Source organism: Ammospiza caudacuta, chromosome 3 (assembly GCF_027887145.1).
Source record: "Ammospiza caudacuta isolate bAmmCau1 chromosome 3, bAmmCau1.pri, whole genome shotgun sequence".
NCBI lineage: Eukaryota > Metazoa > Chordata > Aves > Passeriformes > Passerellidae > Ammospiza > Ammospiza caudacuta.
In genome coordinates, this window is record NC_080595.1 from 81584426 (window position 1) to 81611254 (window position 26829).

General features: G+C 40.3%; 1 protein-coding gene across 1 annotated transcript in view; it reads right to left on the reverse strand.

Annotated features, from left to right (window-relative positions):
* Positions 1–14287: 14287 nt before the first annotated feature.
* Positions 14288–26829, reverse strand: part of LPIN1 (lipin 1) — a 49161-nt gene continuing 36619 nt past the window's right edge. The window contains exons 15-20 of the mRNA XM_058801393.1: positions 26126–26274; positions 24402–24488; positions 22860–23012; positions 20911–21025; positions 18681–18784; positions 14288–17839 (exon numbers count right to left, since the gene is read on the reverse strand). Of these exons, the coding sequence (XP_058657376.1) occupies positions 17680–17839; positions 18681–18784; positions 20911–21025; positions 22860–23012; positions 24402–24488; positions 26126–26274 (768 nt within the window). The 3' untranslated portion in view covers positions 14288–17679. The remainder of the gene's footprint in view (positions 17840–18680; positions 18785–20910; positions 21026–22859; positions 23013–24401; positions 24489–26125; positions 26275–26829) is intronic.

The following is a 26829-nucleotide window of genomic DNA, read 5'->3' on the forward strand; positions in this document are numbered from 1 at the left end:
CTTCATCCATCAGAAGAACGTGTGCCCACATGAGCCTGTGAACAGGCCTGTGAGCACCGTTTGCAGGTGTTCCTCATTCAATCTCCCTTTGGCATTTCAGACCCCTCCTCCCCATCCAGACACTCCCCATGCCAACAAAATCCCCCTCTGTGGGGTTGGCATGGGCCAAGTGAGCACTGCTACTCAGGTGCTGGTCAATTCCCATTGAGAAGTAATGCTGAATTTAGCTGTAGGTGTTTTTCCCCAATTAAAACTAGCAGGTCTGTGTGCTTTCTGCATGGGGGAAGGGGGTGTGAAAAAATAGAGGAGCCCCATTCAATTGCACAAGCTTCATGAGCAATTAGCAACTCAGAGTGGAAAGAAATCATGAACCAAATCATAGGAAATGGCAACAGAGCTACAAAGATGACATCATAGTTTATTGGAATTATTTAAACATCTTTGACATATGTGCAAAGCTCAATGGAGAACTCCAATACTACACGCCAGTTAAAATTAGCTTTTCATTCAGGATCAAGTCAAATATCCTTCTGACTTCACACTGGAGTGCTATACACATCCTTTTATACATGGCATCTAAAGAAAGCCTCTGTCATAATTAGCTGGGCTGAAACAACCTTGGATATCACATGATGATGCATATGCCTTAGCTGATGTGCATCCGGAGAGAAAGCTAACCAGAACGAACCACAGGATATTTCAGCCCTCAGGGGGAGGGAAGTGAGCAACTCTGCTGTGGAAAGTGGCTGGAAGTCATCCAGCTTCTCCAGGGCAGTCAGTCATGAATATCCTGCTTTGGCCACAGAGGGGTTGTGGAGGAAGCAGGCTCACAACAATTGGGAAAGGTTTGTAACCACAGGAGTCAAATGAATGAAGCCAAGAGACTGCCAAGTGATGCAATTCATGGGGAAAAGGAAAAAAAAAAAAAAAAAAAAAGAGAGGGAAAAAAAAAAAAATACCCAAACCCTCCTCAGCTCCTACATAGGAGCATTCATCATTCACTGTGACCTTCCAGGAATGTGCTGACAGACACAAAGCGTTCTGTGTGACATTGTGCCAGTGAACTGGAATGACTGAGCTCGCAGCATTGTTCCTAACAGCAGGGCACCATCTTCTGGAGGCTGCACAGGCTGTCCCGCCGCTCCCGCGGCACTGCGGGCCGGGCTCGGGGGGAATGATGCACCATCCCATTGAAAGCAATTCAGGACCTAAAAAACCCCCCAAAACAGAGTCCCGAGCTCATATTAAAACCAGCCGCTGCCTCAATTAGGCACAGGCGCCTGAGTGCCTGAGAGGGATGTTGGAAGCGGGGGTGGTGCTGTCTAGGATGGGATGGAGCTGGGGGGGACGTCCCAAAAATGTTGTGTTGTCAGAGCTGGCAGGCAGACACCTTTGTGTTGTTTGTCAGCACAGCACAGCCACGGATGGACAGACAGAAAAGACAGTGTTATCATGGAACCATAGGAAGGTTTGTTTTGGAAGGGACCTACAAAACCATCTAGTTAGCTACCAAAATCCCTCTGGCAGCAGAAGTGGAACAAGGTGGGATGTGGTTGGGGTGTCAGAGGTTTTTCCTGCAGCTGTGACTCTACTGGGACCTCACTGCCCTGGGTACTGCCAGTGGGGCTGCAGCAACACGGGGCTCACCATTGCACTTCTGCTTCCTCAGCCGCTGCACACGTGGCCTTGGAGGTTTAGAGGTCATATCAAGCCATGCTTGGTGCAAACCACAGTGTCACACTCCTCTGGAATAGCTCCAGGATCCTGTTCCCTTCCTTGTAAGTGAGGTAAACCTTATTCCCCAGTGATGAGCCAGGCAATAAGTTGCTGGTTTGGTTACACCTCCAGCGTTATCTCTCAGACCCTCCTTGCAGAGTCCACTTTCTACCCAGTCTGGATGCTAACTCTGTGCAATGTAGCTTTGCTTGAGTACAAGTAGAGTCTGTTTTACTCTCCCCTGTGCAATGCTGTTGTCCAAACTGTTAAACTAATTTAATTTAAAAAATAAAAATATCGGCTTCATTTTACACCTGTAAATCTCTCAGGTCCCAAAATTCATGATGTCTGATATACATACCTTGCTAGTCTGCTCTTATTAAAACAGACATCACATATTTTAGCTGAAGGACAAGTACCATGAACAGAAGTTTCTGGACATCTGGGTATCTCTAGGAGCACAAGCTGCTCACCCTCAGCTGAAGGGTAGCTGGGAAGCCAGAAGGTTTCACAAACCCTCCTTCTCTCTTATGTTTCCTGCAACCATTCCAGCACATCCCATCATGAGAAGGGAGGGAGAGAAGGGGGAATAATGCAGGGACATGTGGCATTAGGCTGCCCTTGGCATTGTTGTGTCTGCCTCATTGAGGACTGGTAATTCAGAGGATGCAGAACAGGAGGAAAGAAAACAAAAAATCACTCATGATCCTTGGGACAGAAGAAAAAAGCCAAAAACATAATGGTATGACTCTTGGGACTGTCCTGTGCAGGGTCAGGGGCTGAACTTTGATGTGGGTCCCTTCCAGCTCAGGATATTCTGTGATTCTATAACTGTATGCTGCCACTATAGATGGTGTAGCCTCAGCTGCACAACAGGCCTGGCTGCTCAGACCTTGTAGCTGAGAGGATCTGGAACAGTCAGGAAGAGTGGAGCCCACCAACAAGAGGAACTGATGAGGGCAGCAAGGTCCTGGAGGTCCTGGCCACAGCTGGGGTTGCACGCTGGGAGATTCCCATGTGACTTGCTGCATTTCAATATAACAGACTGGAGTAGGGTCATCTGAATGAGGAGAAATAAAACAAACTGTTACAAAAAAAGCCACAAGAAGCTCTCTCCAGTGTGCCCTCCACAAAGGCAGAGGGTCACCTGGCTGAAAGTGGGGAGAGAACTCGCTCAAATTATAAGAAAACAGAGACTGGAAAGGGAATGAGCCAGTGCAGGAATAAGTGTAGGATTACAGGCCAGGGGCAGAGAAGTAGGATGTGGAAAAGCATTTGGAGGAAATCATAGTTGCTACAACCTATAAAAATAAAGTAGAAGATGCCAAGAAGAACTTACTCTTCTGTCCTTGCCTGGAGCTAAATTCTCAGGACCAGGTAATGAAAAGTCAGTCAGAGATAAAGGATTTGCAGCACCTCTGTGCAGCGCTGTCACTGTAAGTCTGGGTGCTCAGGGATGTCCAGTATGCTTTAGACATGCATTTGGGCTTCTCACTTCATGACCAAACATGCTGCTTCATTTCTCACTGTCGAGCTGTAGCTCTCAGTCTCCCACTGCTGCCGTGGGCTGCAGTCACAAGGTTGTTCCCATGTCCCTCACTAGTTTGCTTCTTGGCATCCACTTCTGGGAACAGCCATCCATGTGCCCTGTGTGTCTGGGAGCATGTAATCCTGGGCAAGTCCTGTAGACCGTGCATGCCACGGATCAGATGTGCTGGGAAAAGTTCCCAGGGACTCCCTCAGTAATTGCCCAGTGGTCTCTGAGAGTGTTTATTGGAAAATGGGGGGACAATCAGAGCAAATCTGTAGGGAAGCCTAAAAAGATAAGATCTAATCTAAGCAGTGGGTAACAGCCTGGCTAAACAGAGTAAAAGCTTACAGTTCCAATTCCTTTAAGAGATTCACTTCCTTCTATTCTATGCCTGATGCAATAGCTGGTTTTTATGAGATGATCAGCCAGAGTTCTCCAGTTACCTGAGGGAAGGCTTCACCTCCCAGTGAGCAATGAAATGCTAAGACCACCTGGTGTCAGATGCCATAATTTAACTGGTGGTAATTTGCACCAGTGGATATCAAAGACACATCTGACTTGGTATCTGCAAAGGTGATGTTAATAAAGGTAATATGTGCCCACTATACAACTGTGGGTTATGTGGGTTTCTGGCAGCACAGCACCAGAAAGTCTGTGAAATAAAGAGTGTTGTCATCCTGTCTGTGATGTTCATTCCTGGGTATCCCAAGCCTGTTGTGCTCACTATGTTCCATGGCTAATTCCGCCCAGTAAAAAGACAACAAAGTTGTGTCCAGCTTTGCAAAAAAAGGCTGAATTCCCTCAACCACTTCACTGATTTATGCTGAAGATCTAGAGAACTGACACAATGCTCTTTAAGAACAAGGTTATGGTTATCACAATTTATCAGAAAAGCAGGGCTACCACACTGTGGTAAGGAAATGAACACAATGTTTTCTCTATCATAAACTCAAGGCATATTGCATTCAATAATTGCCAATTTCTTTCTTCTAATTCCACACATATTGGGACATGGAAAATTTGGCGTGGGAAGGCTTTTAAGGAGGAAATTGCATCTTAAATTTTTTAATATATTTCCATAACTTCTAAGCTTTTCAAGAGCTCCTGATGAATTAGAGGATCTCAGTCCTGAGAGCTGAATTTAAACGACCATAAAAGGACTTAAATTTCAGATGATGGGTGCTCAGCCATTCTGAAATTCAGGCGTTATTACAATGTTTTCAGTTAAGCACCCAAAGTCATTAGTCACTTCTGAAAACCTTGGCATAGAGTAAAAGAAAAAATCTCCAACTGAGCTAACATCCTTCATGTACAGACCCATAAAACAAAAATAGAAAAAATGTCCTAAAGCCCATGAGTGAGTCAATCTCATTCATTTTGACTGTGGTAAGCTGTAAATTATTTTTATTTAATAACAGCTAATACCTGGCTTTTATACAGCTGCTTGCTTCTATTTTTTTTATTTTTTTATCAGTGGGCTATAAATGTATTATAATCTTGAAATGCAGCATCATGAGCCATTAGCACAAGAACTTAGTCAGTGTAGACAGACCATCATGGCAAAAGAATCCAGCTAAACAAAATATACACCAAAGTATTTGCTCCTCAGAAGACAATAGGAGATTTTAAACAGGCAAAAATTCCGATGCCTTTCTCACATATTATTCTTGAGAACACATTTTTCAGTCAGATCAAAAGACAGTTGTGTTAATATTTCTTTGTCTGGTTTCTTTTGGCTACTCCTACAAATGAGGCTTTATCACAGATCCTAGCTTCAAGTTTTCTGTCCTGACCAGACAAACAGGAGGTGCACCAGAAGTGTTTGCAGAGCAGTTGTTTAGGCATTAGCCCAAAGCTGTACCTGAAACAGTCCCCTGGCCCCTAAGCCCCAGCAACTGATTCAAAAGCCGAGGAGCCAAAATCATCCTCAGCACTGCCTGGAGCATTTAAATATCCCAAAGTATTTCCTGGGGCACCAGCAGTTTGACTGCAGGAGCTCATTCAGGATGCGACAGCTTCACATCTCTGCTGGCCAGACTTTTTCTACCATGGAGCAACCACTGCCAGCCCAGTTATCACCTGCCCACAGGACCTGACCAAGCAGAGGAGCTGCTTGGCAGGTGGGCCTTGCTCCGTCAAATGTGCAAGTTTCAGCCTTGCACCATCAGAACAGTGCTGAGCAGTGACAAGAGAAGCCAAAGAAGTGGTGGTTGCCCAAGCATCCACATTTCATCCAGCACAACAGGTCTGTGCCAGACCCATCACCCTGCAGCTTAGATAAGACTGAAGCCAAGCCTAAGCTGGATTGGGCTCCACTTCTCTTACCAGAACATTTTTGCTGTCTGCGGCCAAATTTTCTGAATGCTCTTGCACGGGGTTGAAAGTACGTGTGAAGCCAGGCTGGAGCTGCAAATGGAGCCAGTCCCCTGGCTCCTGTGTGAGGGCCTAACAAAGGTCACTTTATGTGTGTTGTTGCAAAATGATGCTATGCCATGTTTCTGCACAAACACAGTGCATCGTTGCTCAGCCAAGACTGGTTGTTGGACAGGCTGAGGGTTGATTTAGGTGGAGCAGCCCTATCAGTTTTCAAGGGATTAGTAAAGTCCTTGTGAAATCCTTGCAGTCGGCCTTGGGGCCAGGAGCAGCTGTTTGGTTCCTGTCACAGCCCCACAGCACAGGCTCCTGACAACAGAGATGGGCATATGGGAGGGATCAGGCCCAACACATCCCCATCCCATGTCCTTCTGAAATAGAAACAGGTCCTGAGACTTGCATGGAAAACAGGCAGCTCATAAGGAAGGTAAAGATAAAATACAGAGGAAGAGAATGGAATTTGAAATGCTAAAGAGATGGATGCATCTCTTTAAAGAGAACAGAGAAATACATAATAGGCACCTAGCCACACAAAACACTCAAAGAAAGTGTCCTGGATAGATGCAGCCAATACATTCTTCTGGATATTTTGCTTTCTAGCCCAATCTTAGAAACCTGTGGTTGTGTGTTAATTTTATACATTCATTTAACAGTCAAACCAACTCTGTCTCATTTTCACCTAGTTTTAGAAGTCAGGATTTTATTTGATTTGCAAATAAGATTTCCTTTTAAAGTAAAATTATTGTCAAGTCAATGACTGACAGATTGTCACGTAAAAAATTATAAAGCATTTTAAAGAGTTAAGGACTAAAATATGTATTTGTAGCGCACAACATTAAAATAAATATTACTTTTTTATTCCTAAATGCAAAATATTAAATAGTCACATACAAAAAATGTTTCACCAAAGAAAGGAACACAAAAATTACTACTCTGCTCCTGAAAATAGGCAGGTCTTATGTGACTTATGTGCTTACACCTCTTGAATTTAATAAGTCTTTGCTTACCCATATGGAAGGTCATGCATGAGGTTATTACTCATACATACCAATTACTTTCACAGGTAAATCAGTAGGAAGCTACTTTGACCAGACATCTGAAATTTTCCATAATTTTTAAAGCACAAATTTCAATCAAAGCATTATTTTCAGGAATGGTTATTGCTGTTATCTGCAGCATTGCCCACCAAATGCCCTCTTTGAAGGCAATGCTTAGAAATTTTCACTAGCCAAAATTCTACCTCCCTGTTTGTCACAAGGACATTTTGGAAATGTTATCTCTAGGTCAACACTCATCTCGCTGCATTTTAATGAACAGTGTGAGCCCTCCTGATTTGCATAATAGCCGATGGTTTCAAATCCTGCCGGAGCTAACACCTTATTATCCCCTTTCATGAGGGTGCCTGGGTACCAGTGACCTGCACACCTCACTGTTGCCATTATTCAGGGGATGGCATAAGTGCTCAAAGCTTCTGAAAACCAGCCTGCATTTAATAGGTAGCTAAAAATACACAGGCCAAGGCTGCTTACAAGCCAGAGCCCTTTAGCCTCCCACCCTGCCTGTGTGCTGCTGTCTCCAGCTATTTCATTTTCTCCTCAGCAATAAGGGTTTGGAAGTGCTCTGATACAGAATGCATCGTTGTCACTTAGCAACCTTTGCCATGGTCCCTAAATGAAGTGTTTTATCAAGGAATTCATGTAACTTTAGCATTTATAACCAAATCAAAGGGGTTTTCCCTCTGTCCCTCTGATAATTAAAGTATAATAATTAAAGTTTAAAATAAACTTGCGAGGGCATTGTGACAGAAATATAAATTAGGAAAAACTGATCTAAAGTTCTGCTGTGAGTTACTGAGATTGCATTTACCTGGATTTTAACCTTTTGCTTGCTTGTTGTGAGAGGACATTGCTGAGTTGGGATTCCTCCTGGGAACAATTGCCTTGGACATTGCCTCTTGCCAGAGCCTCCACCAAGTCTTCACTACACTTGAAGTTTAGTACAGTAAGAACAACTTTAGTGGGAGATTGCTTCCTGATATTTATGTAACTTTAAAGTTGGATGAATTTTAGCATTATGGTTTATTCTCCCTTTTAATATAAATAATAATATTATCAAGTATACATGAGAAAATTTGGAGCAGTACAGCAACCACATGAGAAACTCCTTCAGGTTTAACGACACACACTTGGACTATGCAGCAATATTGTTTGCATATACCAAGCATATACTGACTATAGTATATGCTTATATGCTATAAGCATAGTATATAAGCATATACTATGCTTATATAGTATAAGCATAGTATATAAGCTTATACTTATATACTATGTAAGTATATACATAGTATATACTTGAAACTACAGGCCAGTAGCCCTGACAGCTGGAAATGGCTCATGTGCTGAGCAGATTGTGGGTGACAGCCATCTCTTTGCACCTCTTGGCACTCCACCAGCAATCAGCCCACCCTTGGCTGCTGGACAGTTCAGGGCGGGGAGGGACACCGGGGCAGGGATGCACGTGGGTGGAGATACCTTGTACTGTGGGTTTGGCAGCAGGGAGGGCCTGAGGAGACCATGGATCCTGGATACACAAACCAGGACTTCAGTGCTCAGCTTCCTCAGCAAGGGTCACACTGCAGCTGTGACTGAAAGCCAGGAGCTGGCAAACCCCAAAGCTGTGAGGGTCCCACTCCTGCTCTGCCCTCCTCAGAGGAGGGGTCCCCACCCCGGGCTGGGAATTGCCTGGAGAAGCCTGGGAGGCACCGAGCAGGAGACACAGGTGTGTCAGGCTCCGGGAGTGATTTTTTCCCACAAGACAGCACTAAAGAAGGAAATGAGAAGCGGCCTCTTTTGTGGCTGAGATTCACTCTGGAGGGCTGCTTCTTGCCTGCCGCTCCTATGTTGCAACACAGGAAATTTGCTTCTGCTAACACCTGGTGTTGTTTCAAACAGCCAGATGGTCCTAACCTCAGTCTCCGGTAATTGATGGCCTACTTGTCTAACCCTGTAACTATCTCTCGCTTTAGACACAGATGCTGCATCTCTCTAAATACTGTTCCACATTAAAACATCCTACCTTCCTGTTTCACGTATCAATCAATGCAGTAATTCTTACAGAAACCAGCAGTGGCCTGTATAAACCAGGAGACAGTGGGTGTAAGCAAGGAGAGATAAAATTATGCAGGCTTAAATTACAAACTGGATGTGCGGTTTGAAGGATTTAGACTCGCATTGCAAAATTAGCTGGGACATAACCAGCAAGCAAACAGACATCAGCCAGTGACCCCAAGAGCAAATGTTAGCTCACACAAGCCAGGATGCCCTGGTATGTACTGCTCTCTGTTACAGGACTAATGCTAATTTGATCGCTAATTCTCTGCACCAGCCTAACCCACTGCTCACTTCCAGCAAATCCAAATAGCCTTATACTTGCAATACCTTTTTTTTTCTGGGTTTTTCTGGTAGATGATTCTCTTCTTCTAGTTGAGCTCTGCTTGTAGGTGGTCTGTTACCACATGATGATGATGAGGCATCCTACAGGCTACCACAGTATCAGAAGGCATTAGCCTTCACGAGTTTGAAGGCCAGAAGCTTTTACTTGATGAATTAGGATCTGCCCCGAGCTCCCTGCTTCCTCTCAATCCTTGTTCTGAGCAAACTGAAGGCTGACACCTGGGACCCTGACAACAGACTCAGGAAATGAAAGCTGATGTTACTGAGGCTACCAAGATGTTCTGTTTCCTGACATTAAATGGAGACAGTATTCTTCCATCTCTCGTGCTCAGCAAGGATATAACTTGACTGTTAGGTATTTAGAAGCTGAGCAACTGCTGTTGGTTCAAATACCTTTCTTGCATGACCCTTCAGTTTCACATAGCAATCTCTCTAGGCATTAGAGCCTTGCTTTCAGGGCATGCCACCATCCCCTCCTTCTGCATGGAGACATAAGGCACAAAGCACAGTGAAGGATTCACTCAGTCAACACAAGATTTCTGTGCCAGGGCATAGGCTGGATCCAGTTCCTTACTTGCCTCTAGGTTTTTGCATTTGTATTTGTCCCTCCCTTTTAGGCAGGTGGTTTTGATCCCACCGTTTCTTTACATGTGGTATGTTACCATTCAGGTTCTCATCTGCATGCAGTTATCCCATGCTCTCAAGTTCCCTGATGGACACCAGGAATGTCACTTTATAAGGTCTGCCCACAATTATATGATGATTACTGTAAGAATAAAGAGGTCAAGTATGGAATTGGGATGGCCATAGTAAAATTGAGCTTACAGTTCCATAAGATTTAGAAGCATAAGGTTCTTCTTCCCTCTGAGACCCTGTAACTTCCTAATGTAGAGCAAAATACCAGGAGTACAGGGAGGGGTTGGGGGTGGAGAATCAGGAGGAAAAAACAGGGAAAGTGGCTTTTTTGTTTAGGCAGTAAAAAACCCAGTAGATCAGATCAGCCACCCTTAAAACCACAGCCCTCATTTACAAGAATTTACTAGGTCAAAATAAATGGAAGTGATCCCATGCCAATGATGTGCAGAAATGCAGCGTAGAGCAAGAGAAGAAATGAGCTTTGCAGAGAAGTGCAATACCTATGGAGGCTCTCAGGTTGTGCAGAGTGCACGAGAAAGCAAAGTGTGTGTGAACAGCTGAACTGCTCCCTAAGTCACTGTAACTCCAAACAATCTGTTACTGACACAAAACAATGTTTCCATAAGCCACCCCACCCCTCTATTTCTATACTTTGAGAAATAGAAATGTGTTCATTTCCATTCACACAATACATGGATCAGAAAAAAGTTCACAATACAGGGCACTGTATTTTTACACAATATCTAGATCCCTACAGGAAAGGTGCAGGATAATATGGAGCCTTTTTCTTTCCTCTCAGTACACTCCCAATAAAATTGCTTCACTTTCTGAGCCTCACATTTTTGCTCCCAGCTGTTGTCTCTGCCAGCTTGAACTTGACAATTGAGAGGGGTAACTGGAAGGTCACATTTTAAGCATGATCAGTTGAATTTCTGCTTTCTCAATGTACATATTTGCCATGGGGTTTTTTTGGTTTTTTTTGGTTTTTTTTTTTTTTTCCTAAGCACTTAGTTTTCCACACTCCATCTCTAAGAAGCCTTTGCTAACAAATGTTTTAGATTTTTCTGGCCTTGTTGCAGAACTGCAGCTTCTCTAACATGTTAATATTGCACAGGCTCCCAGCAGACAGAGGCTCAAAGCAGTTCAGGACCAGAGAGCGCCTCCTCTTGAGACTGAACTGAGCTACAGATGAACTGAAGCACCTCCTGAAGCCATAGGAAGAGCTCAGCTCATCTCAAAGCCTCTGGAAAGAGAGGTCCCAATATGTGATTGCCAGTCAGCTGGGACACGCATGGGGAAAGGAGCAACTGCCAGGCCCAAGCCCCAGGCCTGGCTCTTCCCAGGTACAGCACAGACATGCCAAAGAAGCGTCAGGGCATCCCAGCCCTGGCACACAGTTGCCAGTCCAGTCTCCTGTGGCCTCAGTCAGGGCCCCCAGCACTGACCCAGGCAAGGTGTGGGCACAGCGTGAGGGTCAGCAGGGCCAGCAGTGCCCTGTGAGCAGGCAGGCAGCTGGACAGCGGCCAAGCCAGCCCGTTGGTGCGGGTGCCTAAAACGATCCCTACCCTTCACTGGGCAGCAATTCATCTGCACAGACAGCCACGAGCTTGAAATATAAATAGTTGTATCTAGCAATGGGGAATGGAAACTGTCCTGGTCATTGGTTTTGATGTATTTATGGCTGGTTTTAACGTAAATCTGAGTTTTCGCTGCCAACGGTCTAAGCCTGCTGAGGATTCTCTCCTTCCGCCACCATATTCTGGCAAAAGTCAAAAACAAATGCGTTCACATCTCCTACCTCTTTGCCTCCAGTATTCTGAAGGGATGAAAGGGATTGTGAATTGGATGGAAATCTGTAGCACTCCCTATTCAGACTTCAGACTGCAATCATAGCTGTGCATATCTGAGCAGCCATCCAGATGCTAATGGAGCTGATCCTATGTCAGTAAGATTAGAGAAAGACCTCCATCGTTTAATTTTTAAATATTTATTGCCTATGAATCAAAGGGCCAACACATACTGAGATAGCAGGGGAAATATCTTTTCTTGCCTGTGTTAACAGTAATGTTCTAAGATAAAGCTGTTATTTTAAAACTTATTTTCACTTTTCACTAGTGTTTTTAACTGTCCTGAAAAGAAGGATGTTTATACAATTTTGAAAAGAAACATGAACTGTTCTACTCCATTTACATTTCTTTGTTCCAAAATGTATTCCTCTTGTTGAGATTCCAGCAGACAAGGAAAGCAGACACAGTGGTTACTTTCCAATGTGAAACTTAAAACCACAATCTCCTGCACAGAAAACACAGAATGAGTCACAGGAAGGGGCCACTTGCTTGCAAAACTCATTAAAAGCGAGGCAAGGCAAAATGGATTTCCTGTATCAATAAATAGATTGCTGGCAGTAGGCAGAACACCTGACAGTGCTGGAGGCTAAAAACCAGTCCAAGGGTAACCATTAGTAAAGTCAGATCAATTCTTCAGCTCAGAAACTCTATCTCCCCAATACACAGTTTTCTTGGAATTAGTTGGCTTAATCCAGCAAAGTGTTTAAGAATATGCGTAAATTTCAGCACAGGGAGGGATGAGTTAAACACTTGCTAAAATAGGCTGAAAAATGATGATGTCTGTATTTATTCACTGAAGCAAGCTGTATTAAAAGGATACACGCATGGTACCACTGAGGTGCAGACAGTGCAGGTGAAAGCTTTGTTTCCCAAGTTCATGAAAAAATAATAAAGAAGCCCTAGTCCTTACATAAGCTTAAAATTTAGCTGAAATTGCAACTTTGTTTTGCTGTTAGCAGTACTCCTTGGACACCTGAGCATAGAATTCCTTTTGTTCAATGTTATTCTCTTCTGTCTGGCAAATGAAGCCAAAAGGGCCTTCTGATGTCTTCTGTGCAGCACAGACACACGGAGATCACAGGCTGTGCACTTAGGGGGCACAAGGCTGAGCTCAGTGCCTGACCCAGCACCACCCAGGGTCAGCACAAGGGTAGGAACAAGAAGGTGCTTTTTGGCCACTTGTTGTGGTTTTGTTCCCCTTCTCTAGTTCCCCTTAGAAAAAAACTTAATTCTCATTTTACCTTTATTTTTCTCCCTCACTTCCCAATGGCTGGAAAGGTCTCAATGAAGGTCTCTTCCCCCAGCATCCAACAGCTCTAATTCCTCAGCACCGTCTCCTGGCTCCCATTTACAAGTAGCCCTTTGATTGCATATTTCCAAAATGCTACTGAACACAATGAGAGGCTGTATTTTACTGCAAGCACAAGAGTGAGACTATCTGAGGTCATGACACAGGGAGTATATTCCCTTCACCAGTGTACTTTGCTGGAATTTTATGAAAAGAAAGAAAAAAAATAAACATAAAACCAAGAATACTAAGAACAACCCTCAGACTTCACCTTTTCATGCATTCATAAAGGGCTGCAAGTTACACTAGTGATATTTTTAGGCACTAGCTCTTAGCATCAACCATCTTCTGACTCTGGCAATGAACTATCCTGAGGTACTTGATGGCACATGCAATGCATATTGAATTAAAGTTATTTACAAGGATGAAAATGTAGCATTCAGGAAATATTCCCTACCTTTCTCATGGCATAAAAAGATGCCCCCCCCCCAACAACTTTATGTTCTTTGCTCCTCAGGAGCTTCCTCCCTCAGACTGCTGTATCTTTAGTGTCAATGGGATCTTCCAGGAGCAATGAGTGTCCTTATAAAGTTTGTTTTGCTGATGCAAAAGCACAATTTCTCTGACTTTTAATTAAAAGGGTACCTTCATTTCAAAGTCTGTCTCCAGAGCTCCAGGGTAAATGTTTATACAAGGCAGAGACATACAGAAGATAGAGAACACTGAAGAAGCAGTGACTGCAGGCTGCCCAAATACGGCTGCTCTCGTATTTTTAACAGAGAACTTGAGATGCCGCAGAGCCTTATCAACCCCAAACATCTTTGCTTCCATACCAGCACTCACAGGCCTGGCAGTATCACTGCACTGCAGTGAGGCTGCTCAGCAAACCTGGCAGGGCAGCAAAAGGCACCACTGTGTTCTCAGGGACAGGAGGAAAAAGGGTTATTGGCTTTTCCCCAGCAGGATGGCCTATGTCAAAGAGAAGCCCACAAAACAGGCTATCTGGTCTCACTGCCATGGATGGATGACAGCATCCCCATTCAAAACAGATGGACAGCTTTTGCTTAGGTCACACTAAGAATTAGACAAAAGGAAGATTCAAAAAATTCTGGGCTGGGGTAGGATTCCTGACTGCTCCAATTTGCTCCAGTTCCCGTCTGGTTGCTCTTGGCTCCAAGGGGCTGTTCCCATGTCCCAAAATAGCCAGAGCCCAGATCCTGGCCCCATCTCCCTCAGTAAACTCTTTCAGATTTAAAAGGCTCTCAGCAAAACACTGCAGCTGAACAGCAAAAATAATCTAAGATACACTGGATAGCCCTAGTAAAAAACAGGCAGTGGAGATTGGAGATACAAAAGCCATGCTTTACATATTCAGCAGTTCTGCAAAAGCACTCTGCCATTATCAAAGAACACAGAAAAATAGGAAAGTCAGGAAAAATTTATTTTTGCCTTTATTACAATATATATTTCTACTCTTGTTGCATTCAGCAGATCAAAATGAAGTGTTAAAACTATTTTCATCACTGCAGTAGCACATACATTTACAGAGTAAACACTGTATATAAATAGTCTTTCAAATAATAACAAAGCATATCTACAAATAAAAAATATCCAATACCTCTTTCTCCTCCTTCCCCAAATTACAGCAGTAACAGTTTATGTTCAGCATAACTAATGTCACAAGCACAACATTCTTTCCCTCCCATGACCCAGCTAGAGTGGTGTGGTCATCAGCATCAAGAAAATAAACATTAGTCACTCCTCACTGCTGCATATTCTAGTTTCTGTGTATTGTATGAATAGAATATACTGTGATCTAATGTGTCTGTATACTTATGTTAACATATTCTTTCTGTAACAAAAACCAGCATTACACTGCAAGCAAGGTTGACTTTTTTCTTTCACAGAAAGAGTAGCATTTTTTAAATATATTTTTCTGCTACATGAATTAACAAAGCAGTTTAAATATTACCCTAAAATTATTCAGCTACCAAATCAAAATGTCTTATACGTTCTGGAAAAGCATGGTGATGTTTCTAGCAGGTCAAACCCTTGATTTTCATGTAAGTAGTTTTTTTGTCAGTAAATTTGATAAAAGTTACAGCAACACACACTCCTGACAGTGTTCAGCTATATTTCAATTTCAGATACAAAGGGGGATGCAGCAACTCAGAAGCGAAGCTTTGAACGTCACAGAATCACAGAAAAGTTGGTCAGAAGGGACCCCTGGAGGTCATGCAGTCCAACTTCAGCCTTAAAGCAGATGGATACCAACACTAGATCAAGTCAGCCATAACCCTGTTTAATCAAATCTTGAAAAACTCTGGGACAGATTCTGCAGCACCTCAGGGTCACCTGTACCAGCAATGCACTCTGGCCACAATCTGACAATTAAAACAGTTCCTTATTCACATTATCATTTTGTTTTAAATACTAAAGGCAAGAAACAACCCTAGATTGCCTATTTATTAAGTTATAAATAAATATATCACAGGCTTTAATTGTGGAGAACTTTCAGGGACCATCTTTTCTGGTGGGAATTGCTGCATGTACCACCTTGGAAAAATAGATTTTAACTACTGTTAAGGATAAAAAACACAAAACTGACAGCCTCTCGCTGAAGAGAACAGTTAGTTTTATTTTATATATTTTATATAATAAATGCATTGAAATAGGCCTTTACCAAAACAGAATTTAAATAGGATGCAGCTAGCACATCTGTCCATTTATTCAATGATTAATGACAAGTATTAATAGATAATTAAAGTGTGGCTATATTTAGAGATGCAACCATCTCAGTTTGGCAATCTGCAATCCCCACTGATTGTCTTTCAGAAAATCCACCCCATATTTCTTACACCTTGAAGTAAAAAGATATTTGCATTTTCTTTAAACTTTCAAGAGAACATAATCAGTTCTGGGTTGTCAAACACTTGTCAAACAAATATCAAACACACATTTCTTCCTCTTTGTGTCTAATCCTGATATGTCCAAAGCAGATATTTACCTTTCCTGAAGTAGCAATGTTCATATGAAAGGAAGACTTAGGGAGGGCTCTCCACTGCACACTGCAGCTATATAAAGCATTGCATATGTTCTCATTGAAGGCACAGAGAAATCATAAATTGGCCCACTTAGAACCCAGATAAAGTCTTCAGCAGTAAAACTTAGAAAATCCCTACCAGAGTGTTCCCATCCTATCTACATTGCGATCACTCTTGACACGCAAAACCAGAATTTGTTGTTAAGAAAGAAATGTGATACAGAGCAGCCATTTCCAAATTTCTGGGTGATGAACAACCATAATCACATCTTAAAATGTCTCCTGGACCACTCTTCCTTCCTGTTATTAAACTCTTAAGTGAAAACACTACAAAGCAGCTGCAAAACACTTACCATAGCCTCAGATCACAAGCTGGCAGAGACCACAGCTTGGGAACCACCAGTGTAGTCATACTGAAATACAATATACATAGAAGCCCATGATGCCATTTTCAGCATTTCAGAGAACAGTTAGACTTTTCAGTATAATCCAAAAGGAAAAAAAAAATTTCTTTCCTATCTACAACATATTTGAAATCATTTGGCATGTGGGCACTTGGAGTCCATATTTTAAGTACCACATTGTGTAAAGGCAGACCATTTGGAAAATGTTATCAACTGATCCACAGTATTGCTTTTAGTGCACACAGTTCAATCTTAAGGCTGTCAAAAACAATATCTACAGCTTGTGTCTGGATAAATATGGAAAAAAAAAAGAAAAAAAAAGGAGATTTCATTATCTTAAAGGAGAGTAAATTGTACTAAAAGTATCCATTCTTTATGATACAAAACAAAGCAAAAACATCCATACAGTAAAAACCTGAGATGCGTCATTCACCAGAATCAAAATTCACATTTTAACCAAAATAATATTTCAAACAAAACTATTCCATTTTGATAAAATCCTTACTATTTTTGGCTCAGTAAAAAATCTTCAACCTCCGCACACTGCGTGTGGGAAAGATGCATTTACTGAAAATCACCCACTTCAGTAAGGTGGGCACTATCCACAGCGGCCTGTATCTTCCACTTGAACATGGACCTTGATCCAAAAAGCTACTCCTGAAGTATTATAGTTCTCACACTGAGAAAGATTGGAAGAATCTGGCCATCCTATTTCATTTACTTTCAATTTAGAATACATATAATTTATTTCCTCAGAAGTGTCCCATGTCAAAACAGGCTGGAATCAATCAAACACAGCTCAATTGGTTTTGACAGCTACACTGATTTACATCTGCTGAGAACCTAGCCCAGTAATTAACTCTTAAACAAAGAGTTGTTGGTCAAGCAAAGGAAGAGAGGAGGAATCATTTGCTCCTTCAGAGAGAAGGATTTTGCTATATAGATTGTAATCCCTGTTTGTGTCACCAGATAATGTCAGGAATGGTGAGCACTTTCAGCTCCGTTACTGGCAAGGGGTTCTGACAGGATGGAAGATGGCTTCAGTGATGCAGAACAGAAGTGGAATCACTTTACAACCTTATGGCATGATTACCTGCAACCCCAACATCACTGCACTTTTAATTGACCTTATATAATGAAAGTGCATGGCAAAATTTGAGGAACTGGGAAAGGACCTAGAAAAGCAACTCCTATTCCTAACAAGACTCCCCTTGTCTGGAAACCTAAGTAAGTATGAAAAAGCATTCCTAAGTTTGCTCACAGCAGAAGAATACAATGCTCACAACTTCACAGATCCCAACTGAACTGTCAACAGCAAAAGCCAAGTGGTGTCCTTTCAACACAAGCCAACCCAGTCTTTGAGGTGAGACCAACAATTTGGAGATGTGATTAAGATGAGGCTGGATGTGCATCCTGAGTTTCAAATGGTGGCAGAGGTTCTCTCCAGTAGGTGAACTGGCTGTAGGTGTCAGAACAAGGGAAGTCTGAAGAATTACTTCTTTTCAGCAAAGGGAAAATGTGATCTACCACTTCACAGAGTCTGACATAGCTGGAAAACAAAAAAAAAAGAATGCTGAACCATTTCAGACCATCTTTATTTTGAATTTTTTAAATGTCCCAACCACTAAGGCATGACTACATTTACAAACAGACAAAGTGCACAAGTCACCCTCCTCAAAGCAATAAAACTAAATTTAATTTTGGTGCCCAGCTTCCAGAAAGGATTCAGAGTTAGGATAAGAAATTCATTCTAATCTGTTCATTCTAACAAATGATACTTACCTAGTGAGAAATAGATGCCATTTTACACATAGATCATCTGCTAAAATATTCAAACACCACATTCTGCCTCTCCATTTCTGTCCAGCTTGGCTCAAGCAGTTCCCTGCTCAACTGATTATTCATATTTTATGCACATATGGCTGCCCTTCAATTAAAGACACCAACACTTAACATTACTAAAAGCCATTCCAATGCTAGGGGTTACCAGTGCCTAAGCATCTTTCTGGAAGCACTTGACCCTCTCTTCAGATTTTGTTTTCTGGCTCTTCTAGATAGGAGATCCAGGAAAAGGAAATTTTGAAAAGGCAGATGGTATCAGCAAACTAGTGAGTCTCATTTTTATGCAGACTAAATCATCCACTTTTAAATCTTTTACATTAATAAAGTAGATGGAATTTATTATACTAAATATAAAAAAAAATCTTTTTGTCAGTTTAGCTGAAGGGAAGTGGAAAGTCTGTATTTTAATCTAAATCTTTTTTGTTTTGTTTGAAGAATTATAAAGAATCTTTAATTACTAAAATTGAATGGATCTTTGGGCAACTTGAGTCATAAGTTAGAGTAAATGAATTTAGTCCATGAAGTGTTAGGGATAAGAGATTACTTACGATGAGATGTTTGTCTTTGCATGCTCTTGTATAAGTTCTCCTTTGGGGTTAACTGTAAATATCCTGTTTAAAGAAACCCCCACTTGTTTGTATGAATAAACATCCTAAAAGAATAAAAAAGAAGAAAAATCATGATTCCGCCTTTGCAAAATCATGTGTAATCTTGCTTTAGTATATTACACAAAAGAACATATTTACACAGAACTGGTACTAAATTCACCTAGTTATTGTGTGCCTGAAATTCTCCATTATGTTACAAATGAGGTCAATCTAATGAAATGTTCATGAAACAGACAATTTCCTGCTAGATAAGAAGTTTGCCACTTCAGTTTAAACTGTTAATCAAAATCATGTTCATTTTTTTCAGTAACTTCCCTTGACACAATAATAACATTCAGTAAAGAACTAATGACATTTGGTGTAAGAGCACATTAACACCTTCATTTTTCCTTCAGAGAATATTTAATGCCCTTTGTGCATTGTACCAAGTATGTTACAACAGTGTACAGAGGTTAAAATGTAACTGACACATAAAACAGGAATTATTTTTTAAGGGCAAGGTCACAAAATTCGTAACAAATATGTCTATACTAAAGCCATCACTTAGCTCTTGAGTTCAGATTTGTGGCATACTCATATGGCATACTCCATGTCAGAACAAGGGAAAAAGAAGGGAAAGCAAGAAATATAAGTGAGCCACAGCAGGTAATGCAGATACAACTATGGGAAGTACAATTAGAAGTCAGAATTAAGAATGTCTTCTACAAAATTCAGATTGTTAAAGAAAACAATAAATAAGTTTTGATCTGCTCTGAAGAAAAGCTCAACAAAATCAAAGTTGAAAATATCTCCCAAAAGATCAGAGCAAAACCAATTTCCATTTTGCTAACATAAATCATGGTTTCAAAAGCCAAAATGGTGAAAAACTGGAACATTAATGAAACCACAAAGTTTATTATTATTTCTATATTGTAAAGACTGTTCAAAAAATTAAGTAATTGAACAAAAGAGAAGAGCAGTCATTTCAAGAATTCAGCATCATGGCAGTCCACACACTGTCTACACCTGTAACACCCATGTGTACAGAAATTTCTCTGAGTTTGTTCTTGGAAAAAACAATCAAAACCAAAAACATAACAAGACAACAACAACAAAAAACCAACTTCCAAAAAAAACGAAACAGAAAAACAACAGAAAACCCAGAGCAGAAAACTGAGAAAGCTGTGATCCTGAGCTATACAAAACCTGTATAGCACATTGCACACCTGAAGCCTGCACTCTAGCAGCAAGTATAGGAGTGAGCTACCAGTAATAACTTTAGAAACAATAACTTAGTGTTTTACTTGAAATAGTATTGAAATAAAATCATTATTTTAATGCATGTTTCCCTGAGGTTCAAATAAAAATGGAACTAGAGGTAGTTATTATCTGTAATACAACATTACCGAAGTTTTTAAAATGTTATTTCATAATCCTATGTTTAAAGGTGTCTTGATAATGGAAACTAAGCTGCCTATAATATAACAGCTCAGTACAGCAATGGGATAGTGAGGAGCTCTGTAAGCTCTGACATAATGCTTTTAAAGAAGGAGTAATTACATGCCAGGGTTCCCCCTCAGCCCAAGCCCATGAGACTGTTTCCTCCTCTAGATGCTTAATAGCATTCTTTGGTCCAGGGCAGGAGCCTTCTATAGCCCAAATATCCAGTCTGCCAACAGGTGACAGATCTGTCTTTCCTTTCCTATGTCTAATATGTCATTTTCTATCCTTTTCTATGCCCAATATATCATATTGGACATATCCTTTTCTATGTCCAATATATCACTTTCCATACAAAGTGGAACCTTTTGACTTCGATGGGACATTCAAGGTTATTTGAGTGTACTTAGAGAAGTGTAAGTCCCACCAATCTTAATCTGGAATATTTTCTGTCTGCCCACAGTTACCTCACTGCCACTGTATCTGTGTGGATTAAAATGAGATCATTGTTTCTACACAAGCTTAACTGCTAATTTATGCAGATATAACCTAGTTACTTTGCTGCTCTTCCATCTCTAAATCCTACATCATGGTATTTTTGAGGAAGAACCTTAATACTTTGTTTTGTACAGGGCCTAATAAAATGTGCTTAATTCTCATTTAAAGCTTCTAAGTTCTAATACAACAGAACCATGAAATAACAGCAACATATCTGTTCTCTGCAATAGAAATAAATTCAGCTATTACTTACAGCAGGTCTGTTTCCAAAAGCAGCATAAAAGGGCTCTGTGTTAGGATAAAACAAATTCTTGATGTCTGTCAAACACTGAACTTTAAATTTTTCTGGCTTCTTTTCTATGACCTCCCTGAAAAGATAAAAAAGGGAAGCTGAATAAGTACACATGAAATACACCAGAAACCATGTTATCTTCTTTATTCAACATTTTCTAGATACTGTTGCATAGCATCCACTCTTCTCCAATAAATCTTTTAGAAGTCAGATTGCCCATGAAGACAAAACAGAATTACCAAGCTTACACAATGGGCACAGAAAATAAATCCTCTGAAACAAGGTAACCTCTATTGAAGCCTACATCACAATGATGACTACTGAGCAAGGATACTGGATTACAGGGAGCATCTGCTAAATCAATCCTTATGAGACAAACTCTCACCAAGTAAACTGCCCCTTGAGAACTGCAGAATGGCTCATAGATTATATCAGCCCTCACTGTTTATGGTGCTTTTTTTTAAATTTTATTTTTAAAAGGATTGCAGTCACCATATGTGCTAGAAGCACCTCAAACTGTTAAGACAGAATTAGAGTCAGGTTCTCCACCACTGCTGATTAGCAAAAGTTAAGGAATAAAGGAATCTTCTATTTCTCTTCAGCTACTTCTTGCAGAACAGAGAATTCATTAATGAACACAGGAGTTATCTCATCTCTGGGCAAAAGCCCTTTCACAACAACTTCTCTTGGCAAGAGGACTAAACAGGTGGCAGAGTCTGGAATTCCCATAACATAGGAAAATACCAGCATGACACAAAAACACTTAAGAAGCTCAGAATCCAAGATCCAAGTACCAACACAAATGTCAAGGAAGATGTGAATAGCACAGAAGCTTCATGGGAGTAAAGCAACCCTTTGGAACAGCAGATCCATGTATAAATCAATGCCTGAGAATGTGCAAAAGATGAATAAAACCACCTTTCCTCAGCCTCACATACAGCTGATCTCAAACCTACAAGGATTAAATTTATGGATAAAACAGTGAAGTAATTTATTGCCTACACACCTCAGCAGTTACAATAGTGTACAGTGAAAGATGGGCATTCCTTAGTCTAAACAAGGTACCAAAAGGAGTATCATTTTAAAGGCATTTCTAGATACAATGAGTATAAAATAGCAGTAACTACTTTTCACTGCATTTATTACTTAATCAGTCTGAGAAGTGCACTCTAATACCTCCATGGTTTCTTATATTTAGAATGTGACTGGTAAGACAGCCTGTAGCATGTCACTCAATCAGGAGAACATCTGAACAACCTTCCATTAAAAATTCTAATGAAATATATCTTGTCACAGCAGCTTTTAACAGCTTAAAATATTTTCAGTAATCACTTGACATGCTTCACTGAATAAGGCAGAAGGTACAATATTCATAATCTGTGCTGTTATTATTCACTCACCACAGTTCAACACCTAGGAAAGATAACATTGTCCTCATAGAATCCCACAGTGCAGTCAGGCATATAAAAAGTTCATTTCATTTTCACATTAATTTCTTCAAAACCCATCAAGAAATAACCTTCCAGAAAAATATACTTATGCCAACTGAAACACCTTACAGGTAAAGACAAGAATGATTGCTATTAAAATGTCCACAGAAATATGCCAAAAATGTGGACATTTCTCTCTAAATATGAACACACAATGTTAAACACATGAAGTCACCAAGTTGTACCTACTGGTAAACAGTGAACACAGCTGTGCCTTAATATACATCTAAGATATAAACTAGGCAAAAATAGATATTGAGTAACTACTGAATTTTGGTCTTTCTCTAACAAAATTTCTTAATTAAATTTTGCACCAATATGTAAAAAAAATTAAATTATTAATTATTTCAAGCACTCCAACTTAAAAAAGCTGATAATCCAGACTCCACTTCCATCTCTGTAAAAGCAAAATTGTGTTACCTGTGAAGAGCTGAGAATAGGCTGCTTGGACTCAGCAAAACTGGCCCCTGAGGCAGCACAGTTCCTCTTTCATTGACCCAGTGCAAGTATCCTCTGGTCATGCCTGCCATTCCAATAGCTCGTGCTGAGCAGTACAGAAATTTATATCCATTTCTGTGAGCAGATATAAAAGAAACTACTTTAAAAATAAAGCAGGTGTCTAGATAGTAATAATTTTGAGGGTTTACTTTTACATGAATCAAATCGTGGCTGTTAAATAGTATGTTTAACCCAGACTTAATTTAAAAGAAGTAAAAACATTTATGCCAAAACACTCGGTAATTAAAACCCATCAAGCTCCACTGCATTTAGTGATTACACCTGAAGAGGGCTCATTTATCTCTGCTCCTCTCAGGACTTGAGACTCTTTATGGTTATCTTTCCACCCCTGTGTGGTGGAGCCATTGTCCTCAGAATTAAATGGAAAGACATCTGCAAAGAGGAAAACACTTGGCATGAAGCAGACAATGGTCTATTGGCCTTTGCTGTATTAACAGTGTTGCATTTCTGCCTCTCAGGCCTCTGCAAAAAAAGATGTCCAGCAATAACACATTTTCTCAAGCTGGAACAACTTGAGCTTCAAAACACAGTATGAGAAGTAATCTTTAACCTGACACTGAAATGAAAGTTTTGGCGTAAGTCACAGGTTGCCTTTGATTCTGCTCATGTTAGAACAGAATCCTATCTTATAGTAGCTCAACTTAGCAGCTTACTTTCCAATTTCTATTGAAAAATAATTTTCATAAAACAAAGACAGACTGTATTCAGTACACGCATGGTCATTAGATCAAACTATTAAGCATTTATATGGAGTTCCACTGTAATATAGCCACGACATAATTAACTCAGTAATTTGAAAACCAACATGACTCAAATCTATTTTTTCCCCTATGTTTATGATCATCAAAGCCCTAACAACTGATAATGCTGGTAGGCACAGAAATAACAACTGCAATTAAAAAAACTAATTAATATTTCCACCAAATGTAATGCAGAGGTTGTACATAAAACTCAGCATGTGAATGCCCAGACTGTCCTGTCTTTTCTGCAAACACGTTTGTCTAACATGCAGAGAAGTGTCTCTGGCATAATTTAGATTCCAACATCCATAATTTATAATTCATCATCCATGTAAAATAAAAAGCAATAAACAAGCCTTAGCAGAACTCTAGTACAGAGAAAAAATCAGATTAACTAAGAGGAGAGTTGTGATGTGTACCAGAGGCTCGTCACACGTTCATGGTAATTTATAAGAAAAGCTGACATTCTTGCAATAAAAGAAAAACTCACAGATAGAGGGCTTTTGCTTTTGTTGTCATAAAGCAGGTTTTGCTCTGCATATCATGCAGGAGACATTTGCACTGTGTAAGCATCACTAAAGCAAGAAGATACTGATGAAATCGACACCCTTATAGGTTAAGAGAAGCTCAGAGAAATTTAAATTTTTACACACAAATGAATAAACACTAGCCACAGATGCATGCAGATTTACTGAATACTCACTGGCTCACTTTATGGTACAACTTTGCAATCCCTTGGTGTGTCCAGTCTTTGCCAAGAGTTGGCAAAATATGACCTAAAGTATCTGACCTAAATAAAGGAAAAACAATATAAGTGAGCTGAAAAAACCCCATACTTATAATAACAGTCAAGTCTAATACAAATCCCACTAACTTACTTGGAAGCTGCAAATGGAAAAAGGTATTCTGTAAGGAACTGATTGTCATCAGAAGAGAATTAGTTTATTTCCTTTTTTTTTTTTTTTTTAGATAGACTGACATGCTCATCCTTGGCCATGTTGTTTAAATTGCTGCTGTGCCCCAAGATGGATAATCTTGTGCCCCAAAAGGTAATACAGAAGTCACAGCACACAAGCATCACTCAGACCTCTAGGAGGCCACCAATGCTAAACATAATTTTTGAGGTTTATGTTAAATGTTTTCTAAATAAACCAAACCTACTCATAATGGACATTTATGAGAAATTTAAGGTATGAGGTAAGTCACATTTTAGCTTACTTCAAACTAACTTCTCCACATTAAGCCAGGAGTTGGTCAGGCGTAAACGATTTTCAAATATTCTTTCTGGCTTCAATGTATTTCTGGCTTTATATGATAGAAAAATATTTACACTATAATAACAAATAGTGTAAATGAGCATCTTGCTTGACAAAGTACTGTACAGATACACAGTAAGAAGTCTACACCCTGAATAACTTGCATCTTAGAGGAAGAAATATTGGGCAGTGGCTTAGGAAGGATTTGCACCAGCACTGTAAGGTGAAGTGATTCAATAACTCTGGGCAGATCAACAGCAGAGAGAATAGATCCCACTCACTTTATTGAAGCTTAAGAAAGCTAAATGGGGAGAGATGTTAATTTACATTGGCATCAAACGAGAAGTTTGACATACAACGGATAAATCACAAGAAAGAAGAGAAATTCAGTCTAAATCAAGTATTTTAATTTCCCACAGACTGCTCTTGAAAATTATTTTTCCTTTTTTTTTCCTAATTAGATATAGCTAAGTTTGATTTTGAAATAAATTACTTTCAAAACAATTAAACATCTCACCACAAGAGACAATGCTTGTATTTTTATTTCATGCTTTCCCTGTTACACAGACAATTGTCTTCCCTAGTGTTAAATACAATAAATAAATAGAAACCAGCAAGTCAGTAAATCCTTTTGGTCACTCCAAAATTATGAGTTTTACCCCAAGTACTAATCTGAAACCTTCCATCAGATTCTAGCTCTGACATTGATTTTGGAGTCTAGTATTCTAAGTAATATGCCTAACACTGGAATGCCCCAGGAGTGCCATTTAAAACAAAATTAATGTTTCTTATTTTTAATTACTCCTTCATATTTAATTACTCCTTTTAATTACTACCTACATCATGAGGGTGATGCAACAAAAAGGTCAAGATTTTGCAGAAGGTCCTCCAATACTATCATGAAACACCAAGAGGTAACAAATAATGGGTACATATGGCATGCGTCTATTAAATTAGGAATTCAACTAAAGATTGTTGTATTGTTTGAAAGCCAAATGTAAAAATTAAAAATATTAAATAAACCAACAACAACCCAAAACCAAGAAACAAAACATCCCAAAACACTTGTATATGAAAATTTTGTGATTAACACTCCTTGGTAATTATATTTTCCTTTAAACTAAAGAGGAAAATCCTTGTATATAAAGTCTCTCTCTGTTCATGCACTCACCGTGTGATTGTCCCATCAATATCAGAAATAACAACTTTATCATCCCAATTCCATAGGTAAATGGTCCCTTCACAGCGGCAAGTGCCTTGATACTGGGTTGTAACACTAAAGGTCACATCATTGGGGCCATTCTTGAGCTTTAAGCTTTTCTGCAAGACATTAGCAGCAAGGTGATCAACAAACTAAGCATGTGAAATGGACACAGTGTAAAAGCTGCACATGAGCATTGCCTTGGTGTTTTTGGCTGGGGAAGCTGGTGTGGATTTCTCCTCCCATAAAGTCAAATTCATTTGTGGGACTTTTTTGCCCAAAGATCAGGGTGTACTTGAGGGGTAATTCAGAAGGATAGGGAGAACCAGGATGTGTCCCAGGGAGATTTAACACTGGGGAAAAGTAATCTGTGGTGTAAACTGTAGGCTGCAGGAAGCAAAGTAAAAGCAACAACATGAACTGATGAAGAATGACTTTTGCAAGGAGCAAGGGAAATGATATGATGACCCGAGCTGGACCAGTGTTGGTGCCAACAATCAGGTATCCTGCTCTCCTCTCCTGACCATCCATCCTGATGCAATGGAGCCCAAGTCATGGATCTGGAGGGGTGGAGGAAGCCCATGGAATGGGAAAGTAGTATGTATCTATGAAAGGATAGGATAGGATAGTAGTCAATGAAATGTATGTTTGGTATAGAGATGGTTTAAGAATGT